Source organism: Athene cunicularia (assembly GCF_003259725.1).
Source record: "Athene cunicularia isolate RWA chromosome Z unlocalized genomic scaffold, athCun1 chrZ_part2, whole genome shotgun sequence".
Lineage (NCBI taxonomy): Eukaryota > Metazoa > Chordata > Aves > Strigiformes > Strigidae > Athene > Athene cunicularia.
The window spans coordinates 12,665,856-12,688,837 of NW_020799143.1; the positions used below are offsets into that span (position 1 = coordinate 12,665,856).

At 36.8% G+C, this 22,982-nt stretch overlaps 1 protein-coding gene across 1 annotated transcript in view; it reads right to left on the reverse strand.

Annotated features, from left to right (window-relative positions):
* Positions 1-22,982, reverse strand: part of CZH9orf3 (chromosome Z C9orf3 homolog) — a 202,202-nt gene that overhangs the window by 152,821 nt on the left and 26,399 nt on the right. The window contains exons 4-5 of the mRNA XM_026866039.1: positions 17,063-17,219; positions 12,024-12,272 (exon numbers count right to left, since the gene is read on the reverse strand). Coding sequence (XP_026721840.1) covers positions 12,024-12,272; positions 17,063-17,219 — 406 coding nt within the window. The remainder of the gene's footprint in view (positions 1-12,023; positions 12,273-17,062; positions 17,220-22,982) is intronic.

The following is a 22,982-nucleotide window of genomic DNA, read 5'->3' on the forward strand; positions in this document are numbered from 1 at the left end:
CATTGTACAATTGGAGAAGGAAGAGGGGGGAGGATGTTTTTGGTTATTTTTTACTTTTTTTGAGAGAGAAGGAGGGGTAGAGGCAGAAGGGAAGAAATTAAAGCTATTTTTCTTGTCTAAGACTATACTGCTGGTTCAGTCTGAGATCAGCTTACATCACCAGAAAGATAAAAAGACTTCAAAAAACAGTCATGATAGACACCTTTAGACCTATTCAATAATGAAATGTCCAATACCATAATTCTACTCACCTGCAATGATTTCTCAGTGGAACAGGAAACCAAAAAAGAATAATACATGAAGAATACATCTCCTCATTCAACTAAACTAACCAGTAAAATCAACATTAGATGAGAAAAACTAGCACTACTTAACCTAGGAAAAAACCAACTACTAGGCCCACTCACAATGGCTGATACATAAAATTTATTTGAACTAATCATGCTGCAGGAGAACTTTGTTGGCACCAAAAAACATTTCCAAAAGCTTAACCACCTTCTGAAACAACTTCTAAACAAGTGAGTAAGATAAATAATTTATTGCCATACTGAAAAAACATTCCATATAAGATGACACCACAGGTGATAAGATTAATACTACATCCTCTGTCACTAAAGATTCCATCTCTTACCCCCAATTATTTTTAATGTACTTACATTTTTACGTGTAGAATTTGCACTTTCCAGGATTAGAGGTAATAATGAAAATGCTTCTGGTGGGTTTTTTTAAAAAAAAGGAGTAAAAAAAACAAAAGGAAGTGCTATAATTTATTTCCATTAAAGACTGATTTTTGTTAGTACTAGCAGCCCAGAAGTTTGGAGCATGCATTTCAAACTTGGTCGATAGCTAGTACTTACTATTACAAACAAGAAATGGTTGGAAAGGCAGATACAATGTTAGAACACTGGGCTTGGGTCCAAATGACATGGACTCAGTTCCTTACTTAACCTTGGCATGGGTGAGAGAGGAAAAGGGAATTAGGAAATTGTATATTGCTTTGAAAAATCCCCCTGTAATATATCTTACAGACCCCAAAAAGCATTTAAAATAAGAATATGTTCCTACTGCTTCCCAGGATTTTCTGAAAACAAAATATTTTCATTGTTTAAAGTCTCTCAAAATACCATGGCAACATAAATGAGTCATACAGGTAACATGGAGGGGGAGGTGTCATTTGTCACTGAACATAAAAACCAAAGCAGTAGCACAGATAAAAGCAACAAAGGCTTGGAATCTCAGAAAAAGAGTCAAGTTTGAAGACACCTCTTTTCATCACCTCCTAGGATAGAGGTTCCACAAGCTCCCTGAACTACCTGTTTCAGTGCTTAACCATGTTCATTATGAAAATTCCTTTCCTTACAAGTAGTCTGAATTTCCTCACTGCAACCTGTGAATGTTGCCTCACATATTTTCCCAGTGCATCTCTCAGAGAACCATGACTTTGTCTTTTCTGTGACCACTCCTTCAGGTAGTAGGAGATAGCAATTAAGAGTCTCACTTAGTCTTGCCATTTCCCAGGCTAAGCAAATCTAGCTCTATCAGTCTCTTCTCATACAACATATCCTCCTACCTGCTAATAATCTTAATGGGTGCCTGATGGACTCTATCCAGTTTGTCAGTATCACTGTCATAACAGGCAGCCCAAAACTGGGCACAGTGTCATGTCCCAAGTGTAGAGAAGACTGTTGCTAGAGCTAGGGGTGGGTGGGTGAGTGGAGTAGAAGCAAACCAAAATTATCTACCCAACTGTCTGTGACTATACAAAAAGGTTCCTTGGCCAGAAGCAAAAGATGGAATTTAGGATGATCGCTCTCCTCTCAATGACTGGAGTTTCTGATCAGTAACATCACTGTTTTGTAGGAACATGAATTCTCCTAGTCTTCACTGATGTAGTCACCAGCAAGTACTCAAATTAATACTCATATGAGAAAAGGGTTAGGGACCCTTAAATCAGTCTCATATGGAAACTTCCATACAGATGAACATGATGTAGCACTGGGACCACCTAATAAATTCTATGTTATCTTCATTATCTTCCAACAACTTTTCTGACACATTCCTTCCAATCTCAAATCCTTAAGACTATCTTTCATTTTCCTACAAAGAAAAGCAAAGGGAAACGGAGCCATCAGTTTGTTTCATAATTTTGGTGCTTTTTTGTTTACACTTGAAACAAAGGCTGCAGTGAAAAAAACTGACACTAGCACCTGGCAAACTGGTGCTAAAAGAAAGCAGCATGCACAGATTTAATAATTTCTATGCACTTTCTTTTACTTTGAGCACCGCTGGTCTTGCAGTCTGCATTTAAAATCTAAAATCTATTACCTGATTCAGGTTCTTCCCAGGTGGGTGTGGGTAAATTTCCGACTACTAGGGATTATGATAAACAGCTTAAGAAAACTTCACGTACCTGGTGTGGCAAGTCAGATCAGAGATAATCACATGACATAAGTCTGTGGCTGCTTTGAACACTGACTTTCTATTGGCCCTTTTCAAATTAAGCTTAGGGCTTCAAACCAATTAGCCACGATAGAGTATCTTCTTTCTTATCACTTATAGCAAATACAATGAAAAACCTATTTATATGACTCAAAAACTGAAAAGAAACAGTAATACTGCTGATTGTGAATACAGTATTAATTGTGAATACAATAGTAGCCAGACTATTTTATTACTGATCTGCAACACAAAAATCTTTTTCCATCATCTTGTGCAGCTCTGTTGGTAGGATAAAAAAAGTTGAAGGATAGAGATAAAGTAGGATACAGAGAGCAGAACTCATTCTGAAAATTAGTTTCAAAATCTCAAAACCAGAGTTCAATAATGACAGTTAAATACTGTTTTCATCTCTCTATACAGAGGTCACTTTTGAGGGAGAAGAATACTTTACTTTCTAAATGCCTTGCAACTCACATCAAAGAAAATCATTAGTATTACCCACACACATATATACATGCACATATATGAAGGGCAAGCATGGATATGTATGATTAGGCATACATATACATAATCCATGTAATTTATAACAAATATAATATGTATAAACATAAGCCTGCCTCTCATATATGTGTGTACAATACATACACAGACACATGCTTTTCCTGAGTGAAACCATCTTATGCCAGCTTTAAACTGGGAACAAGTCTTTACAGACAGTTATAAACCACTGAAATACAAGTTTATATTGGAAATGTTTAGGCATCCTTAACTATAATGATGCTAGTAGGCTCTGCAATAATTCCAATCCTAGAATTCAATAACATGCCAATACTAATCTACAGTAGCATCAAAAAAGCCCCACTTACTCTCCAGTTACTACAAGAAGAAATTAAATTTTTTTGTAGCTAAAGCCAAGAAAGAGGGAGGGAAAGAAGAGGGAATTGCCTTATGTTCCAAATGGGACATTTTACAAGGTTTATTCTAGAAAGTGCAATGTTTATTTTGTTCATTTGAAGTGAATTTCTGTATAGAGCCAATTTTAAGAATGCTTTTTTAGTAAATAAAGACACATATTTCTGAGTGCTTTGCTAATCTCAGTGCAGGTCCTACTTCTTCAATAAACTCAGATACAAGTTTCACTGGTCAAAAGACCATACAGCAAAAGAAGCAAATTATTTTTAAACTCCTAAAACAATATTCCTTACTCATCTCATAAAATTACAAATGGTAACTACTTAAAGTTGCGTATATGAAGCACAAGTAAATTCACATGTTCTAAACATCCCTTTTGTTTTTATTTTGGTCAGTAATCTGTGACTGAGATGTTATTTTCTTGTGGTACTATCCAAGTGAAGCATCTTAGACAGGTAAATATTGTACTTTGTCTTCTAAAAGCACTAAGAAAGCTCTATGTAAAACTACCAGAAATGCCAAAGAAAACCCCCTGATACTGTAGAATACACATCTGGCTTGTTTATTAACATATTCCATAGCATAGGCTCACTTTAGGTGTTTATTATGAGGAAGGATAGGTTTCAGAAGGTAAGACTGGGGGTTAGTGGCAGGGGTTGGAGAGTGAGTTTCTGTTTTGAAACACAGATGTAGTTTGCACATGCAAAGATTGATGATTAGGTTTGTGTCCTCTAAGGTGGCTGTGCAAGTTTTAATCGTTGCCGGGATCAGGGACCACGTGGCCATTGCCCCTCCCCGACCCGCACCGGTCGGGCTGGAAGTTAGACACAGACCCTGGCTAAAATAACAAGAAATTTAATACAACAGAGTGATAGAACAATCTGAACAACAACAGTATCAATGGTAACAACAATAAACAGCAATAATAGTGAACAAGACAAACGATATACAAAGAAATACCGCTAGCTGGTCATGGAAAGCCAAATTCCCTCCCGAACCCACCAAGGAGCAAGGAAAAGGTTTCCGCCCCCGGACCTGACGTCAGCATGGTATGAATAACCCAGCTGGAGATCCCTTCCCCCTCTCTCTCTGCTTGGGGAAAACTTTACTCTGTCCTGGCTGAACCAGGACAGTGGCCCAAAGGCAGGACAATGGGTTTCAGAGACTTCTCATCACCAGTGATACTCAAGCAAGATAGTTTTACCACTGTTTCACCACTTCTATCATTTTTTTTACCATTTTGTCACATTTTTCAAAAAAGAGGAGCAAATAGTACTGTTCTCAGTTTACCCACTAAAATTTGGAGATAGTTGCTTTCTAGATTAGCAATGTTAGTCTTTCTGCCAGATAGCACAGTGAATGCAGGACTGAATCAACAGATGTCGAAACAGAGATAGCTGTGATGCAATACTGTGAATTCAGCTTCTACACTTCTGCATCCATGAAAAGGCAGCAATCTTGTAACTGAAAGCAAGTCAAGACTGACAGATTGATATAATACATAGGCAACAAGATCATATATGGAACTGGCTGGGTCCTGATGAATGTCTCTGAGGTCTAGGACTGGTCCAGCACAGACTGTTGGTTATACCACGCAGTATGGCTGAAATTTCATTTCAATTCAAAATTCAGCTTCAAAGCATGGAATTTACATTACTTTAGAGCCTTTTCAGTCTACCTTAAACTGCAGTACTTGCTTCCACAGTTTTAGTAGACTACTAATTTGTTTTCTGGTTTATGCTGATGCTACTGGAAGGAAAACAATATTCACTCTTGCACAGATGTTACACTGAGATATCACACTAAAGGAAAAGGACACATCATCTGAACTGTGGTGGTTAAACAAGCCATTTGAATAATCTCCCTTTAGGGATTAAGTATAAAACAACTATTGCTGAGGCACTGTAAAAAGGATGGTGAAAAAAGCCAAAGTCAATTTTTATTCTTCGTAGCCTGAAATGCTATTTCATGAACCTGTCAGATTGTGAAACACAAGCCTAATAGGAAAAAAAAAAAATCCAAAGGCAAGGGTTTAACTGTGTATTAGTGCATACCATTTTCTGCACATTCAAGCACACAAAAAAAAAAAAAAAAAAAGTGCATGGTTTGCAGATGGCAGGGTGTTTAGCCACTGGGGGGAAAAAAAACACCAAAACAACCAAACAACAAACCACCATATTTAAAATATGTATACATGCCACAGATTAAAGAAACAAGGCTTCCCATATCACAGTCTCATGTCTTATACTTAAAATGTGTAGTTGCCAGAACATCAACTGCCTTTTATTTTTATGGTGTCATAAGACATAGTGCAAAACAATTTGGCTGTTAGGTGGTGGGAGAAGATAAGTAGTCAATAATAACAAAAAATTTACTTGTAGCAGGTAACTTTTACATCCTACTTTATCACAGTCAAAGTGCTTAACCTTTATTCTCCCTTTTCTCAGTGCACTACTGTTGGGAGATAATGGACATGTGAGCAATCCTACACATGTGCACGCCTCGGCAAGGACATAGAACAAAGAACTCAGCAACCAACTCCAGGAGATGGGTTGGGCGGAGAAAGACATTTGAGTGTGGCGCTTATTATCCAATCGTGAGAAGGCTTGAAGCGTGTGGACAAAGCTAACTGTCCAGTCATAAGGATTGTACCACGTACCATTCGCGTGCACAGGAGAAACCTATAAAAGGGCTTGCTTACTTTCAATAAATGGGCATTGCTTGATCATACTTGTCGTGTGCGTGTCCATAGCTCCCGCACACTACAGCAGTCAAACACTTCACTGGTGTCAGTGAAGATACCAATATAAAACCAGACAGTATCTGGCTTAAGAAGCTACCTTAAATAAAACTTGAAATGTTTCTTAAAAGGAAACAGCCATTTTATTTTCCAGTGCTATTCAAAGCACACAACGGCCTATTTGCCAAGCTATAATTAAATAACTCTATTTTGTAAGTACTTATTTTCAAGAAAGTAAAGAGAAAAAAAAAAAGGTATTGAAGGTAAGAAATCTCTTGGCTTTATTAATCTTTTAAATATAATTCTGAAGAGGGATAAAGGATATGCTCTTAGGAATAAACAGTCTTATTTCTGATATTTGTTTAAAGTAATAATATTCCTCTGACTGTACCCATTTTATGAAATTATGAAAAACAAATTTTGCCTTCTAACAAGAAATGAACTTGTTTTATTCTCTTTGCAGGTTTACATTCAAAGGAATATAAGAGTTAATACACCAACAAGGCAGCTCAACCCATTAGTAAGGAAATATACTGTGTCCCAAGTACTCAAAATCCTGTTTTGATCCCAAAATGACAACCAAATGAAGGACTGTGATTGCAGTGGCAGCAAATTACACTTCAGGGTCCAGATAAGAGTCAGAAAATGTTCTCAATCTCTTAAATACCACCAAATTCATATGCATGTGTTGTACAGCCACTTTTGAATGAAAAGAAATGGACATTTGAATGTAAATTTGAGGGCATGCAAAACCATTTCCAGAATTAGGAGTTAAAACCTCAGGCAATTTGCAGTCTCTCATATAAAAAAAAAAAAAAAAAAAAAAAAAGATTCTTCACTACACATGAATAAAAAAAACAGTTAAAAAAGCAATTTTTTTTTTTTCTCCAGACATCATACTTTTACTTTTCCATTTAATTTTTGTACATGGTTACTTCTCTCTGGATAACCAACTAGTGATATGTAAAAAGTAGACTATGGAGAGTTCATGTTTAAGTATTACTCTTACAAGTATTTCAAATTAACACAACTGAAAATGGTGTCCAAAAAAGTTTATACAAATGTATGCACTAACAAAAGGCTTCTACAGCCAAGGCAAACACTCAATCACAGTTTTGCAAGACTGAACAATACAAAATGGTCACATTTAGGTTTAACACTTGGATATTTTCCAATAGTCCTGGCTGATTTTACTACAGACTTAGCAGTTGTTGTCAAAACACTGCAGTTGGCTACAAAGCACAGATCAAAGAGGCTGCTTGAGCTTCCTTCTCCAGCCCCCTTTTGGTTTTGAGTCTGTTTTTTTTTTTCTTCTCTCCTCCCTTTTCAATTTTTAAAGTTAACAACCTTAGTGACATGGCCTGGATAGACTAAAGAATTCTGCTGATATACCATGTTTTGAAGAAAGGGATATTCTTTCCTCTTAAAATACCAAAGACCATTTACACGAGAGGAGAAAGAGTGACTAAGACCTTAATAAATAGGAATTGAAAGCTGGGTTGCTAAATCCATATTTAGCCAGCTATACAAGTTGACCTGACTTACAAATATGCCACGCATCCTTTATGTTTCTTTTATCAAACACCATTTGGGTTTCAAGAGTGTCCAAAACACTTGAAAATGAGGCCACTAATTCTAGAGCCTAAATATGATTCAAACAATCTAACATAGGGATCCTGTTTTGAAGATGTCAGTATCTTGCTCAGAAGTTCTTTGGTTCCAATTACTTGATAGTTCTGGTGGGCAAAATTGCTTGTAAGAACATCCAAACTAGGTAAGACCAGAGGTCCATCTATCCATTATACTGTTTTCAGCAGTTACTAGTATTAAGCGTTTAAGGAAAAACTAAGAGCATGGTACATACCAAGTGACACTTTTCTCATCATACTCTTCCAGTTCCCAGCAACATGTGACAGGACTAGTAAAGTTATTAACATATAGTGCTCGGCAAAAAATTTTTACTTGTGCTATCACTTGCTACAAACCTAGTACATCTAAAGTACATTCATTCAAACAGAAAAGAAGTAATCATATGTTATTTAATCTGCATGCTGGAAACAAAAAACTTTGAAGACTATTGTTTTAAAAAAAGTACTTTAACTCAATGCAAACACAGGCTTACAAGCCCCAGGTGAGTAAAATAAGTACCAGAACATTTGCTCTGAAGATGATATTTGCATAAAGATGATAAGCAGTTTCTAAAGCCAAAGAAACACAAGAAATTGCTGTGACTATGAAAGACGCTTGGTAATTATCAAGGATAAAATAAAAAAAATTTAAATAGAGGACATGCAATTAAACACTGTAAGAAAAGTCAAGGTTTCAAGCACAGACGCAGGTAGCACAAAAAGTTAAGAGTCTCTGTATTTGAAAGAATGTTTCTTCTTGGGGAATGAAAAAGAACAAGGAATTCAGAGCCTCCAGATTTTGCCAAAAGTAAATGAAACTGAGTTGTAGGTCAGTGGGAAGAGATTTTGAAACACTTTCAAATGTAGGCTTTCAAATGTAATCAGCAAAACAGGCCTGGGAACGAACTGATTTGAAGAACATGAACAACTAGGGAACACACAGATCTTATCCTTTATTTGAAGTCTTTCCTGAGATTTTTTCAGGTGAGTAACTAGCCGCTCACATGAGAGCATTTGCCACCAATGAAGTAACTCTGCTATTTAAATGTCAATGGAACTGACAAACCTTCATCATCAACAGCACCAAAACATGGTACTACTAATCTCCTGCTTTTAATGTCTTATCTGTCTGAGTACATGAATGTGTAGTGTAAGGTCACAGATCTCTTCCATGAACAATTAAATTAGGAGGTCTATAGTCTTTGCAGTCTGGCACATTTCTCTGCTCCTTTCCTTCCAATTCACTCCCTTCTGTTAGTGAGAGAACTTAAAATCAGATAATTAAGTCCTGTTAGGTGTTTATGAGACTCTCAGAATTCTGCAGAAAGCACTGAATCTCTGGCTTGTAAGCTATTCAAATTTGGTTCACAATGCTTTATTCCATTTAATTTATGTACAGTTGAACACATCACCAACACAGACATGCAGGCCAAGTTCTTCTTTTACAGGCATGAATCTGGAAGAAGCTATACTGAATCACTTGAACTAAAATAGTGTAAAATTAAGAGAGAGTGCAAAATTAAATACTCTAGCTTCAAAGATCTGCAGGAAGAAAAAGGGGATGATTGCAATTATTATACACAGTCAAGATCCCATTTCCATACAGTCATCCGTACCAAAAACCAGTATGAGATGTACAGAAAACACAAGTTAAAAGAATATACTTTCAACTAGAGGTTTTCTTATAAAGCATCTGTTAGGCTTCAAGAGAAATGCAGCTGATGTCCAGTAGTGGCTACTGGAATAGACAGCTAAAAATGCCTAATTAGGTCATGATATGCAAGAACTATCATCATTTCATATCAGTCTAAAATGTTGGAGAAACATCCCTCTTAAGTAAAGGGAAGTATTTTGGGATATAAAAAACACAGTAAGTATTGGCTAATGAGGAACAGACAAAGAAATGTGCCAAATGCTGTAAAGCCCTGATACTTCAGATAATGACTAAAATTTATGACTGCTTCCGTCCCTGGCAGACAATTAGGAATACAATTAGAATTCTCAAAACAACAGCCCCTTTGTGCTGGCATGCTGTGTTATGTTTATACTGCTACAGATAGACTAGAAGATTAAAAAATAAATATTACAGCACCCTTTTTAACCCGAGAATAGCTTTTTTTTTTTTTTTTTAATGTGGGTTCGGACATGGTTTTGCACATAGCTTATTCTTAACTGAAGTAATTTAGGTAATTATCAGTGCATGCACAGGAATTAACCATTTAAGTAACTTGCTATACACCTAGAACACTGTTTGAAAAATCACACAAAACAAGAACAAACGAGCTATTATAAGTCACTTAATAATTTCCTTTGCTGTCCAAATACAGCTTGACATTTAAACAGATTAAATTGTTCCTTTATTTCAATTTTGAAAAATTTCAATGTGCTTGGCTTTATGAACTGTTGAATGAAAAGCATCAGGAAGTATGCATGCCCTTTCTTTTGTCCTTTACTTAACACTGAATGATATGGATCACTTAGAACTGGAAGTGGTTAGAAGTATAGGGAAATGAAAGCATGTTTTTTTCTCATCTCCTTCACAAAGAAAGCACAATTACAATATTCTGAACAGCAACCTGGACTCAGATAACCACAGATGGTTTTGCAACAGAATACCCTCCAGGCATCTTTTCCCTATAAATTCTGGGAAAGGTACATGCAAGGGAAATCCTGACAGTTTCCCAAAGAGCAGCAGCATATAAACAACTGAATCTTGAAGATTTTTCCTACTGTGTGCCGTCATTTTGGCCTAGACATCTCTCTCCCCTTTCTCTTCCATTTTGTACTATTTGTGTGTCTTGACCTTCATGGTTCCACTAATCACTGCTCTTATTATACAGCTAAGTAAAATGGAAAGTTTCTTCCTCAATTACAGTGATTATCCATAAGGACCTGTGACAATCTTTCAGTACCGTGCCTTTGAAGTCAGAGAAAATTTCTAAGCAGCTCTACCAATTTCATATGGCTTAAAAAACACGGTACACAACATCACACTTACCTCCAAACCACTATGCAAAGAATCAGAGAACATAGTCTGTGGTAGGTGCCCAAACAGAATATAGTCTGAGGATATAGTCTGTGGTAGGTGCAACCAGGACTCATGTGAATTTCTTGATGCTTTCATTTAAGAGTTCACTAAGCAAAAAACTATAACTGAAAACTCAGTAACCAGTACAAGGTATCCACCAAAGCAATGAGGCTTATATGACAGAGGAAGGTCACTGAATGCGTAAGTTTTAAATGTTATAGATCTTCACAAAAACAAAACAAAGTAAACTTACACTAAAAACTATACAATATTATTATGTCAGCATAATTTTATACTTTTATCCCTATGGAGGACTGCAAGAGGAACGGTAGAAAAAAAAATCTGTGTAAATAAGAAACAAAACATGGTTTCTTATTTCCTTAATTATTCAATTTGTAAAAAGAAATAAAATTCTGGTTCATCTAAGCCCTTGGACTGGCACTTTTTGCAATTTCTTGAAGTTACTTCAGATTATCAAACCTGCTCTACAACTGCCCGAAGAGCTCCAAAATACAAAACCAACAGTCTGGGAATACACCATTCCTTTCAGTCCTCATCCTTCTAACAGAGCTTTGCCTTTAATTCTTCTCTAGGATATTTTGTCCATCAGCCTAAATGAATCCACTCTATTGTTAGCACTAGGCAAACATAAAAATAGGGTTTTATTCTCTGTTATTAATAAATGCTATCTTATTACCAACTTTAAAATATGTATATTTTTAAGAAAAATAAAAAGAAAACAGGGAATTTCAATTGCTAGGCATTGCCTTACAACTAATAAAGCTAAAATTCTACTGTCACTGCACAACTGGAAATTATATTGTAAAACCAAAAATATTTAATTAAGCTTTTTATTCTCCACAATTCCACGAAAACTTGATAATGTTATCCTTACAGTTTGCCTTACTCAGCTTCCAAAGACCAGTGTTTGACTAGAAACTTGTAAATCACATAAGGTTTATGAATAAATTAGCAGCATCAATTATTTAAATGAATAGAACCAAGTAGTGAACTTCAGTTTGGCAAATGAGGAAATTCAGACCCACATGTTTAATGGGCTTGTATTTTCCTTCTCTGAGCCATTAAAACTAAAATTAAAGATCATAGCACAAAGGATGCAAACATGGCTACCCACATGAAGCCAGAACTAAAGTTTTGTTTGGTTTATGAAAAATAGCACAGCAACTTTATATTGATAGCAATTTGACACTGTTAACTACATGATAAGAAGGAGGCTAACAAAACACAGGAGATAGACACTAAGAAGTTTCTTTACCTGGCCATCCCCAGGCTGGAAAAGTTGGAAGGAACTATCAAAACATCAAGCCTCGAAAAGGGGTGAGTACCCAGCGTGGTGTAAGCAGCTGAGAGGCACTGAGGAATTAACTGAAGCAAATGTTCTTTGCAGCGTTCCACAAGGCAGTAGGGAGCAAAGACTCTATAAGGAATGACTGCCTGCAACCTGGCAGCAGGATTTTGGAAACGGCAGGGATATTCCACATGACCACAGATTCCTTCATGCCACCTGACAATAACAAAGAAAAAAAAAAAAAGAGAAAAACTAGTTCAATATAATACCAGAAATGTCCACATGCTAAAGCAAGGATATTCTCTAGATATCAGAATGGCAGAGTTAGTTAGTGTAAAACCAACTCATTTGTATTCTCACAGTTCATACATGTGCAACACTGTGAAAACACTCATTATTATATGTCTGAGTAGAACCAATAAAGCACAACAAAAAATCTAATAAAACTTTTTTTATAAGATGTTTATCAAAAGAACAAGTGCTCAAAATGTACATAAAGAAAACTAAGTAACAATACAAAATACTTATTTATTCAGAGAATTCCTATTCAAACTTGACTACAAAAATAAAATTGTGTATATATTAACACACATGTATTAAGTGCAATTAAAATGAAATTCCAGACGGGCTTTTTTCTGTTGTTCTTACTAAAATTATCTAGGAATTTTTATAGATTTTTTTTTTCTTAAGTAGAAAACAACAGTAGATAGCAACTGAGGCTTATTCACCATAGACATTTGAAAATTCCACATTAGGATCAAGCTTATTTTAAATTACTTTTACAGGATACTCAGAGCTGTAACTGGAAGGATGAAGGGGTAAATCAAATCCTTTCTAAACACTGAGTCATATACTTTCACAATAATTTATCTGCCCAAATAGACTCATATGAAAGCAGAAATCAGCTTCATATTTTCACCTCATAGCCTGTCTTCCATACAGCGCAGAGCCTCTCCTTGGTTTGAACCTTCAACTTAAGGAAGCTGGTTTTACTCTGCCTGGACAGGCAGAGTGCTTACTGTTACTGCATCTGGTATCACCCAAAGCATTTATATTTGAAAGATCATGCTCCAGGTGAGTGCTGACACAGAAAACAAAATGATAACCCTAGAAAAGGCCTACATTTTGCTGGTGCCAACACTTCAACACCCTAAACTCTCTCTGTGAAAGAAGTAGACTCTAAGACATTTCATTGATTATGTATGCAAAGAAACTACATCCAGTATTATACAATTTTTTTCCAAGGGTGGTCTAACCTAGAATATTTGTGCTTTAAAACAATGTCAGTTTGTATTTAATCATCAGAGTTGAGATTAGGCAAGAACATGAAAGTTAGCATACTATCTCTTGTAGAAGTTGCCGATTGCTTAATGACCACAAGGAGATAGGAAAATTATTTAACACCCCCATTCCATTTAACATTTTCTTCGATACAGTCTCCTTATGTCAAACTCACTAGTACCTGGACATAAATTACATAACACATTTCAAGAACATCTTTTAGAAATCATTCTTTTTTCTCCTGCCCAGGAGTTTATCTCCATTATGTTACCTGAGATACTACCTAAACATTTGCTTCTCTAGGCATTTGCTGTAGTTTGAATCTGCCAGCAGCCAAACACCATGCAGCTGCTTGCTCACCCTCCCCCTGCCCAGGGGATGGGACAGGGAATTGGAGGGGTAAAGGGAGACTCATAGGCTGTGATAAAAATAGTTAAATAATTGTAATAAAATAAAAACAATAAAAATAGAAAGTACAAATGGGTAATGCACAATGATACCCAGCCCATTAATGCCTAGCGATTCCAAAAGAACCCAGAAAGAAAGAATCAGAATGCCAGAAGCAAAAGAGAACCCCCTCCTTCCTGGCCAACCCTCCTTGGTATACTGAGTATTATATTATATAATATGGAATATTTAATTGGCTAGTTTGGGTCCAGTGCTCTGGCTGCACCCTCTCATAGCTTCTTGTACACCTTCACATGGGCAGGACATGGGGAGTCAGACAGTCCTTGATCTCTTAGCGACAACGCAGCATTCTAGTTACTAAGAAGAAAAATTAACTCTATCTCAGTTGAAACCAGGACACCATTTCATACCCTTTCTAGAAATAACTTCTACTGTGCATAATGTTGGTTTGTTACCTAGTCTTAATGCCTAAAATAAATAATAAGTGTCTGTTGTGCTAACTCACAAATAAAGGTTAACTGGATATAACTGTAGGAACAGGTTTTTAAGAACAAAGATTTTTATGTTCTAATTAACTGCAAAACAACCTTGTACACTTAGGATCTCCTTTTTTGTTTATGCATAATAGACACCACACTTGCAGAGGATTTATTGAATTTTTTTGGTCCATCTTCTTCTGAAACATATTAGTTCTGTTTCTTCCACTGTCACTAACTCAACTGCTATAGATACATCACGAGACCTGTGCCAATTAACCCATCCGATGATCATCACACAGACTGACTCATAACAATGACCACCACATTGATTAAAACTTGCGCTAATCTTTGCTACAAAAAGCTACACAAATATTTCCCTTTTTTTCAGAAGGTGGTTTTTTTTAATGGAAACTATAATTTATTATATCAACACTGTCAGAATAATCTCTTGCATCAAATCAATAATAATTCCTATTACTAAATGTGCTGTACATGAGAGAGGAATATATAGTGAATATCTACAGGGTATTTCTGTAGAGGCAGTCAAATTATAAACATAAATAGTAGAGGAATAAACACAAAACAATTTCTAGAAGGTTATCAAACCTATAGAATATTTTAAAGATTGAATAGGCATGTCTTACCGATCTTAGGTAAAAACCAAAAATTCCTATTCTCAAGATTTAAAAGAATTTTTTAAAACTAAAATTAGTAAGGTTGCAAGCCATCAGAATTCTTTCATTTTAAATTCCAGAAGAAATCCCTATCAGGTCTCAAGTTCCAAAGTCTCACTATCTTTACCAAAATAGTAAGGACTTCCACTGTCTTAATGTTAACACAGTATTAGCTCAAAACAGCTATGTAAAAGGCAAATATTGTTTCGGCTAAGTTTTAAATTGCGTAAGAGAAAATATACTTAGAGCCTGACTAACCTGATCTCCTTCTACAACAAAACATTTTCTGTTGACATGGGGAGACCAGTGGATATTATTTGCCTGGATCTCAGCAAAACATTCATCACAGTTTCCCACAGTGTTCTCCTGGACAATCTGGCAAGATATGGACTGGACGGCTGGTTTGCAAGATGTGTAGGAAATTGACTCACAGATCACACTCAGAGAATGGTGATCAAAGGGTTCTTACTTAGGTTGGCAGCCTATCACAAGTCCCCCAGGGATCAATACTGGGCCCCACATGGTTCAACATCTTCATAAATGTCCTGGATATTAGGACTGGAAGCACCCTCACCAGGTTTGACAATGATACTAAACTGGGTAGTGAGGTGATCAGAAGGGACAGCCATCTTCCAGAGAGACCTGGACAGGCTGGAAGAGTGGGCTACCAAGAACAGGGTGAAGTTCTGCATAGACAAGTGCAAAGTCCTGCACCTGGAATAACATAACCAAAGAGCCCAGCCCAGGCTAGGATCTGTGTGTCTGGGGAGCAGCCTTGATGAAAGGGACACCCAGGATTCCTGGTGGACAACAAGCTGAATGTGAATCATCAATGCACCACTGCAGCAACAAAGGAAAATCAGATCCTGGGCTGTATCCTCAGGGGCACTGCTAGCAGAGATAGGGATGTGATCATCCTGCTCTGCTCAGCACTTGTCAGGCTGCACCTGGAGTACTGTGTCCAGTTGTGGTCCCGACTATTCAAGGAAGACATAAACAGATTGGAGACGGTCCAAAGGAGAGCCTCAAAAATAAACAGAGGGCTGGAGAACCTTTCCTGTGAGGGAAGGAAGTAGGCCTTTCTGGAGAGGGGAGAGAGGGGGAGGAGGAGGGGACACCTCATCGCAGTATTCCAGTACTTAAAGGATATCTATAAAGAGCACAGAGGCTCTCTCTTCACCAGAAGCCACATGGAGAAGACAAAGGGCAATGGGTGCTAGATAACCTCATCTAAGCTCCCCTCCAAAAAAAAGGACTGGACCAGATGATCTTTCAAGGTCCCGATCAACCTGCGCTGTTCCGTTATTCCATGATTATAGGAATTTGAAAAGCTGAGAGTAATATGTGAAGAAATCAAGTTACCATATGTGAGACTTCTACTAAGTGGAATACATGTGGAAACAAGTGATAAAGTCTCCAAAGACTTAATTTTTAGCTTAAAATCTCATTTGCAGGCCTATATAGTATTGTCCTGTTCATCCATCACTTTGTAATAATTTAAACTTGATGGGCAGATTTGACTAGATTGGAATATAAGTATCCAAAATAATTACATTTCTACAGGTTTGGTGAGACGGGTAAGTAGCTACTGCAAGTGCTAGACAATAGGGTATATTTTACTGAAAAGAATCATTGGTCCAACTTTATTTTATGGGATATCTGCAACAGGTCTTTCATGTACTCAGTCAGCACACAATCACTCCAGGCAAACCACTGCACAGATCAGCTCTAACTCTGGGATGTGACTGGACAGGAAGGAAAAAGCGAGTAGGCAATACCATAGTAGGGGGCATTAGGTTAGGTATCCAGAATGGACCAAGTCTAGCAACACGAAAGATCTTACAGCCAGGCATTGTAAGAAACAAAGGAGGACCTGGTACTAGTGAGTAGGGCATTTAAGAGGCACAAGATGTAGGATGCAAATCCAAAGGACATTGGGATTTATTAACCCTATTGCTCACTAAGCAGCATTTTTTCACAGAAAAAGACCACACCCTTACCCATGAAATAATGCCTTTGGAATTATTTTTCTGTCAAGATTTTTCTGACAAACTAAGTAAGTTCTATTTTTATTCCTGTATTAATATGACTCATTTTTACATTCCACAGAGTAAATGAAAATGATCCCCGTATATCTCATTTTTCAACAGTATTCTAAACAAACCTGAAATCAGCTTGTGAAGATGGCAAGGAAAACTCAATGTTTGTCTGTATAGCAGCTGCGAAGGACTGCTGTTTAACTTCTTGCCAGCACCCCACAGCAATAGTGAAGGTGGATGCTGGCATTGGCATAGTCACATAGTAGTACCAACTCAAGATACCTGTAAATGAAAAGAACATTTGTACAGACTCATCAGTCACAACACATATTCAGTACTCGACATTTTTATGCCCTTGAGAATTTGTGCCAATCCTCTCACCTTACATCCTGGTATTTTTGCTGAGGAAAGAAAAATAATTTCACTGAGACATGTAAGAGCAGTCACATGTCATCACTCTGGATTCAGTACTGTTTACTTACACCTGAAATGTTCCTCTATCTGCTGATGTCTTTTATCTGTTTATCTAAATAATGCATAAGTGGGATGCTATTAATGCAGTTTAACATGACTGTACTGTTACTGACCAAGAACTGCATTAGACATGAAATCTAATAGCACCTTTTAATATATAGACACAAAAATATTAAAATTTAACTCTTTCAAGATCAACCTGCATCAACCACCCTATGGTTTTGTCAACTGTATTATCTCACCAGACAGTGCCAAACTGATAGGCAAATTCTAACAAAAACCACCAGTGCTTGTGAACAGGAATTGGCAATGTGAGATACAAGATAAGCTAACCAGGCAGCGAGAAATCAAAGCTTAGAACTAGATGAGATATTGCCTAAATCACTGTTTTGGTCATGATAATTCAGGAGCTGCTAAAACTAGATTAGAGAGACTATTAGAAGGAAAAAAGATGGTAAGTCTTACCATTATGGGAACAGGGTGTTGGAAGACATGGAGTACAGTATAGGATGACTATATATATGAACATGGATAAACTGGAGGATGTTTTAGGGCAGCATACTTTTCATTAATTTAAATGCTGCTTAGGTTTTCTGTTTGTCCCTTTAAAAGGGTATAGTTTAAGAGTCACAAAGTAGTCATTTATGGCCACAAATAGAGTTATTACACAATACTTTAGGTTAATTACTCTTGGAAAGAGCCTACCATGAGTTACAACCTGCTGAATCATGTGCAAATAACTGTAGCTGTAGCAACTATGGAAACATACAAACTTCAATTATTTTAAGAAAACATTAATAGTTCTATAGCAATAGTATTCTGACCAGGGCTATGGAACACTATCAAAATGAAAAAAATAAACAATCCAGTGGAGGCCACAAGACATAAAGGAAAGAAAATAAACAACTGCAGCAAAGTATCTCTGGGTTTCCAATCTTAATGGCCACATAGGTCAGCTGCCAAAAGGATGGACTAGCAAAAAAATCAACAAATTTCCCACATCCTATTTAGAATTCTTTTGTTATACAATGACTATGACAAAAGAATACTGCTTGTGAAGTCCTGTAAGAGGCATACAAAGCCTCTGCCTCTTATATGTACTAGCAATCACAGCCCCTCACTCCATTCCACTTCTGGCAATATTCACCACTACCATCAAAAAGGCTGTTTATATCTTCTACTTGAAATAATAATAACATATTATGTAATTACTTCCTAGAATTTTAATGCATTTAGCTATCTTTGAAACCATTAAAATTATTTGAGTCCTATGGAGTCCATTATAACTGAAGAGAGCTGAGAGACAGTATGCTAATGCCAGATACCAGAACATTAGAAGTACTTTTACCTAGTATATATTCCCTCAGATAGTTTGTACTAACACAAATATAAACACCAGAAAATAAAGATGATGTCCATGATTTCCTAAAACTGACAAAACTCAGCTACCTCTAGGCCCCTGATATACAAATAACCGCTAGCGCTAATTCATAAAACTACCACTAAATAAGCAGTTATGTCAAAACTACTATTTCGCTGGAGCACCAGGTTTAAGAACCATCTACCTTTCTGAAACTCTTTGTAAATTGTAGAGATCTTTGATCTCATCTGAAACCCAGAGAACACACATTCATGCCATAGCATTAGTTCAACACTGTCTCAGAGGGATGAGTAGCATGTGATGAGCTGTCAACTCTCATGTTGTAATTCCTGATATATGTTGGAGATCAATCAACACAACTACTGGACTCTTTTGTTTTGCCTTGTGAAAAGTGAGAGAAGCACAAACAAAAGCAACTGCTATTGTTGCTAGCTCCAGAGCAGTAGGAGTGGCTTCTCTAGCACTGTATTTCCTCTCAATAACAGAATATACCTTCTCACTGGAATCAGAGATGTCAAAACAAGATCAAGGACTACATAATGGCTATTACATTATGTATATTGTATATTACATATTGTCTATTATATATTGTATATAATATTATATATTGTATATGTATATTATATATTGTGTATATATAATGGCTATTACATTATGTATATATAGAAACTACTACATTCTTGGCTCAGGTGACCAAGAAAGCCAATGGCATCCTGGCTTGTATTAGAAATAGTGTGAGCAGCAGAAGTAGGGAGGTGACAGTCCCCCTGTGCTCTGCACTGGTGAGGCCACACCTGGAGTGTTGTGTCCAGTTTTAGACACCTCAATAGGAGAGAGATATTGAGGTGGTGGAACGAGTGCAGAGGAGGGCAAGAAAGTTGGTGAAGGGCCTGGAGAATAAATCCTATGAGGAGCGATTGAAGGAGCTGGCATTGTTTAGTTTGAGGAGAAGGCTGAGGGGAGACCTCATCACTCTCTACAGCTACCTGAAAGAACATTGTAGAGAGGTTGGTGCTGGTCTCTTCTCACAGGTGATTAGTGACAGAACAAGAGTGAATTGCTTTAAACTGCAACAGGGGAGGTTCAGACTGAACATTAGGAAAAAATTTTTCACAGGAAGAGTGGTCAGACAGTAGAAGAGGCTGCCCAGGGAGGTGGTGGAGTCCCCATCCCTGATGTGTTTAGGGGTCGTTTAGATGAGATGTTGGGGGATATGGTGTAGGGGAGACCTTTGTAGAGTAGGGCTGATGGTTGGACTCGATGATCCCAAGGGTGTTTTCCAACCTGAATGATTCTGTGATTCTGCGTGATTCTGTGATAACGGGAGAGTAACCACACAAAAAGCAAGCTAGTCCATTTCACACTTCAATTGACTACTTGGTTGAATATCTACTTCTTGAACATGAATCAAAACGAACGTAAAGGTACTTGTGACTAAATATATTTGCACCTTCCATGTGTTACAGTAATGTGCTGAAGGAAAGGAAAACTGCGAAGTGTTGAAAAATAAATCCAATAGTTAAATGGCTCACATTACACACACACAGAGTTCTCCCTGTAAACACACAGAGTTCTCCCAAAGGGCATCGTCAATTGCATTTTTCTGACAAATTTTTCTTCTCTAAGTACTCCATAAAGAATGCATGTTATTTTCAAGCACTTTTAGGTCATACTTGAATAGTTACCATTTGTACTAATTGTACACTATTACCAAAACCTGTAAATAAAAGTGGCAAATGAGGAATCTGTGCATGACAGTATACCTAGTCTAGCTATGCACTGGATCACAGCATCTGTGCATCTAGAGATACAGATCTGTGAAGCAGAATGCAGATATCTGTTCTGTCTCTGTCGTCTGCTTGCACGCTTGTTATAAATATGACTTTTAAAGGAAAAAATACTCATCTAACTTGTAATTCTATTCAGAATAAATTCATTCACAACTGCTTGCCAGAATGCTTATTCTTTCCAAGAAATAGCATTTTTAAAAAATGTATTTTTCTGTTCTGCCAGTCATGTATGATTTTTTTTGTATGGTTTTTATAAATATGCAGCACAAAAATATCATACTCTATGTAAACGATTTGGCAGAAAAAAAGTTATTTTAATTGCAGTCACTCTGAAAGGCTTTTAGGTGTGTTTTACAAATGCAAAGACAAAATTTTAAGTTGGATAGATTTTTTTTATTCTCTGCATAACTGTCTAACAACAAGATCTATGTGGGACAGGTTATTTATTCTGAACTTTTTAACTCTTAAAAGTCCTACTAATTAAACTAATGAATTTTATTTTATTCCTAAATTCATTAAGAATTTATTCAAGGCTTCAGATTAGCCTTGGGTTGGTTTGTTTTTCAAAACATTCCTCACAATATTGCTCCTTTTGCTTCTTTCCTCGGTATCTGTTTTGTAAATTTTACAATTCCAAACAGCTCTCTAACACTGATTTGTCATTTCCAACTGTATATAAGCATCAAGACAGTAAGGGTCTCATCCATGATTGAGAATTCAAGAGCTACTGGAGCACAATGTCTTCTACCTCTAAAGAAACCCAGCAATCCTTGCATCATGACACCAACATTAGCATAAATAGTTGTGTGTGCCACATGGATATGTAAGCAAAACCTTCCACACTCTTGGGAATTCCATCTCGAAGAGATGTGGAAGGAAAACTGTATGTACAGAAGTGCAGTAAGTGCTCCTGCTGCTTCTCTTCAGTAAAGTTCAGAATAAAAGTTTGCCATTATCACATGGCTCCTAAAGGAGCCAGATTTACTGCTGCATTTGGTTTTTCCCAGTTCACACTCTTCACTCAGCATTTTATTAGCACAGGAGAGCTAAAATGAGTAATTTCTTCCCTACTGGCCTTTCCATTAAAGACTTCTTACAATATTTCTTGCTTTCACAGAGTTCTTGGGAAAGGAAATATACTAAGTTAGCCATTGGACAATTAAAAAAATGTAAAAAAAAAAAAAAAGCTTTAATCTGACACACGAATTACCAAAACAAACTGACCCACTGCAATAACTACAAGGATCTATACAAAAGCCTCTTCTTCTAGACACCCTTGACAAGGCTGTCTTTGGGTGTCGAAGCCCCAGTGCTATCATTAAAATACAGTACACTGATACAATTCTCAACACTCCATCAAGAGTATTTTTAAAATGGTTTTCCTCAAAACTAATTTTTTCTTTATTCAAGTATAAATGTTAATGGATTTTTTTAAACTAAATGACAAACAGTGTAAATGAGGAAATAATTCTTTCACAACACAGCCTTTTAAAGGAGCTACTTGGTCTAAGAGAGTATCAGTTTTAACTGACTTATGACATAGAAATTCACACAAGCATTCTTCTTCCTCTTAGTATTTCAGACCACATAGTCACCACTGAGAGACAGACAAGCAACAGCTCATCAACAAGGCATAAGTGTTGATTAAATTAATTAAACAATGATGGCAGAGCTGTTCTAGTCTGAAGCACTCTTGCTTTCTTGGTGCTGAGACAGAAAAGTTGTATTGTCCAAGTGATCTGAGCAGCTCATCATGGCAGTATTCCATACTTCAATAGTAGAGATAAGGCTTGAAACAGGCTTCACATGTGTCCAAAACCAACCAAATGGATTAACTGATGGTTCTCAAATAAAGGAGACTTTTCATTCTTCTTTTTGCCTCAAGAATAAGCTTCCCTTTTTAAAGGGGAATAGAAGATTTTTTTTTTTCCCAGAAACACCTAATTCTAACCTTTTCCTATATGCTACTTCTCATTAGAACTACTTGCACTAAAAAATACTGACCCTGTTTGACAGATTATCTCCAAACTAATGGAAGCATGACATACTTTGTATTATTATTTGTAGAACTGCCTTAAAAACTTCCCCCTCTGTGTTGACAGAGGTTTAGAGAATAAAGTATGATCATTACAGAAGAAAAATACTTGTTTGCTTACTGTTGCACAAGGTACAATCTACCAATGCTAAAAAACCCCAAGACAAGATTTTCAGGGCACTGACCTGATACTCTTCATCTACTCCATATATTTCAGGAAACAGATATGACACAGTGACCACTTCTAATCACTGACATGCTGAGCTACACTTGGACTGAAGAACTAAAACGGAAAGTTAATTATCTACCAAGGCCTGAAGTTGTCAAGATACTAATACGGTACTTCACCTAAGAAACATTCAACT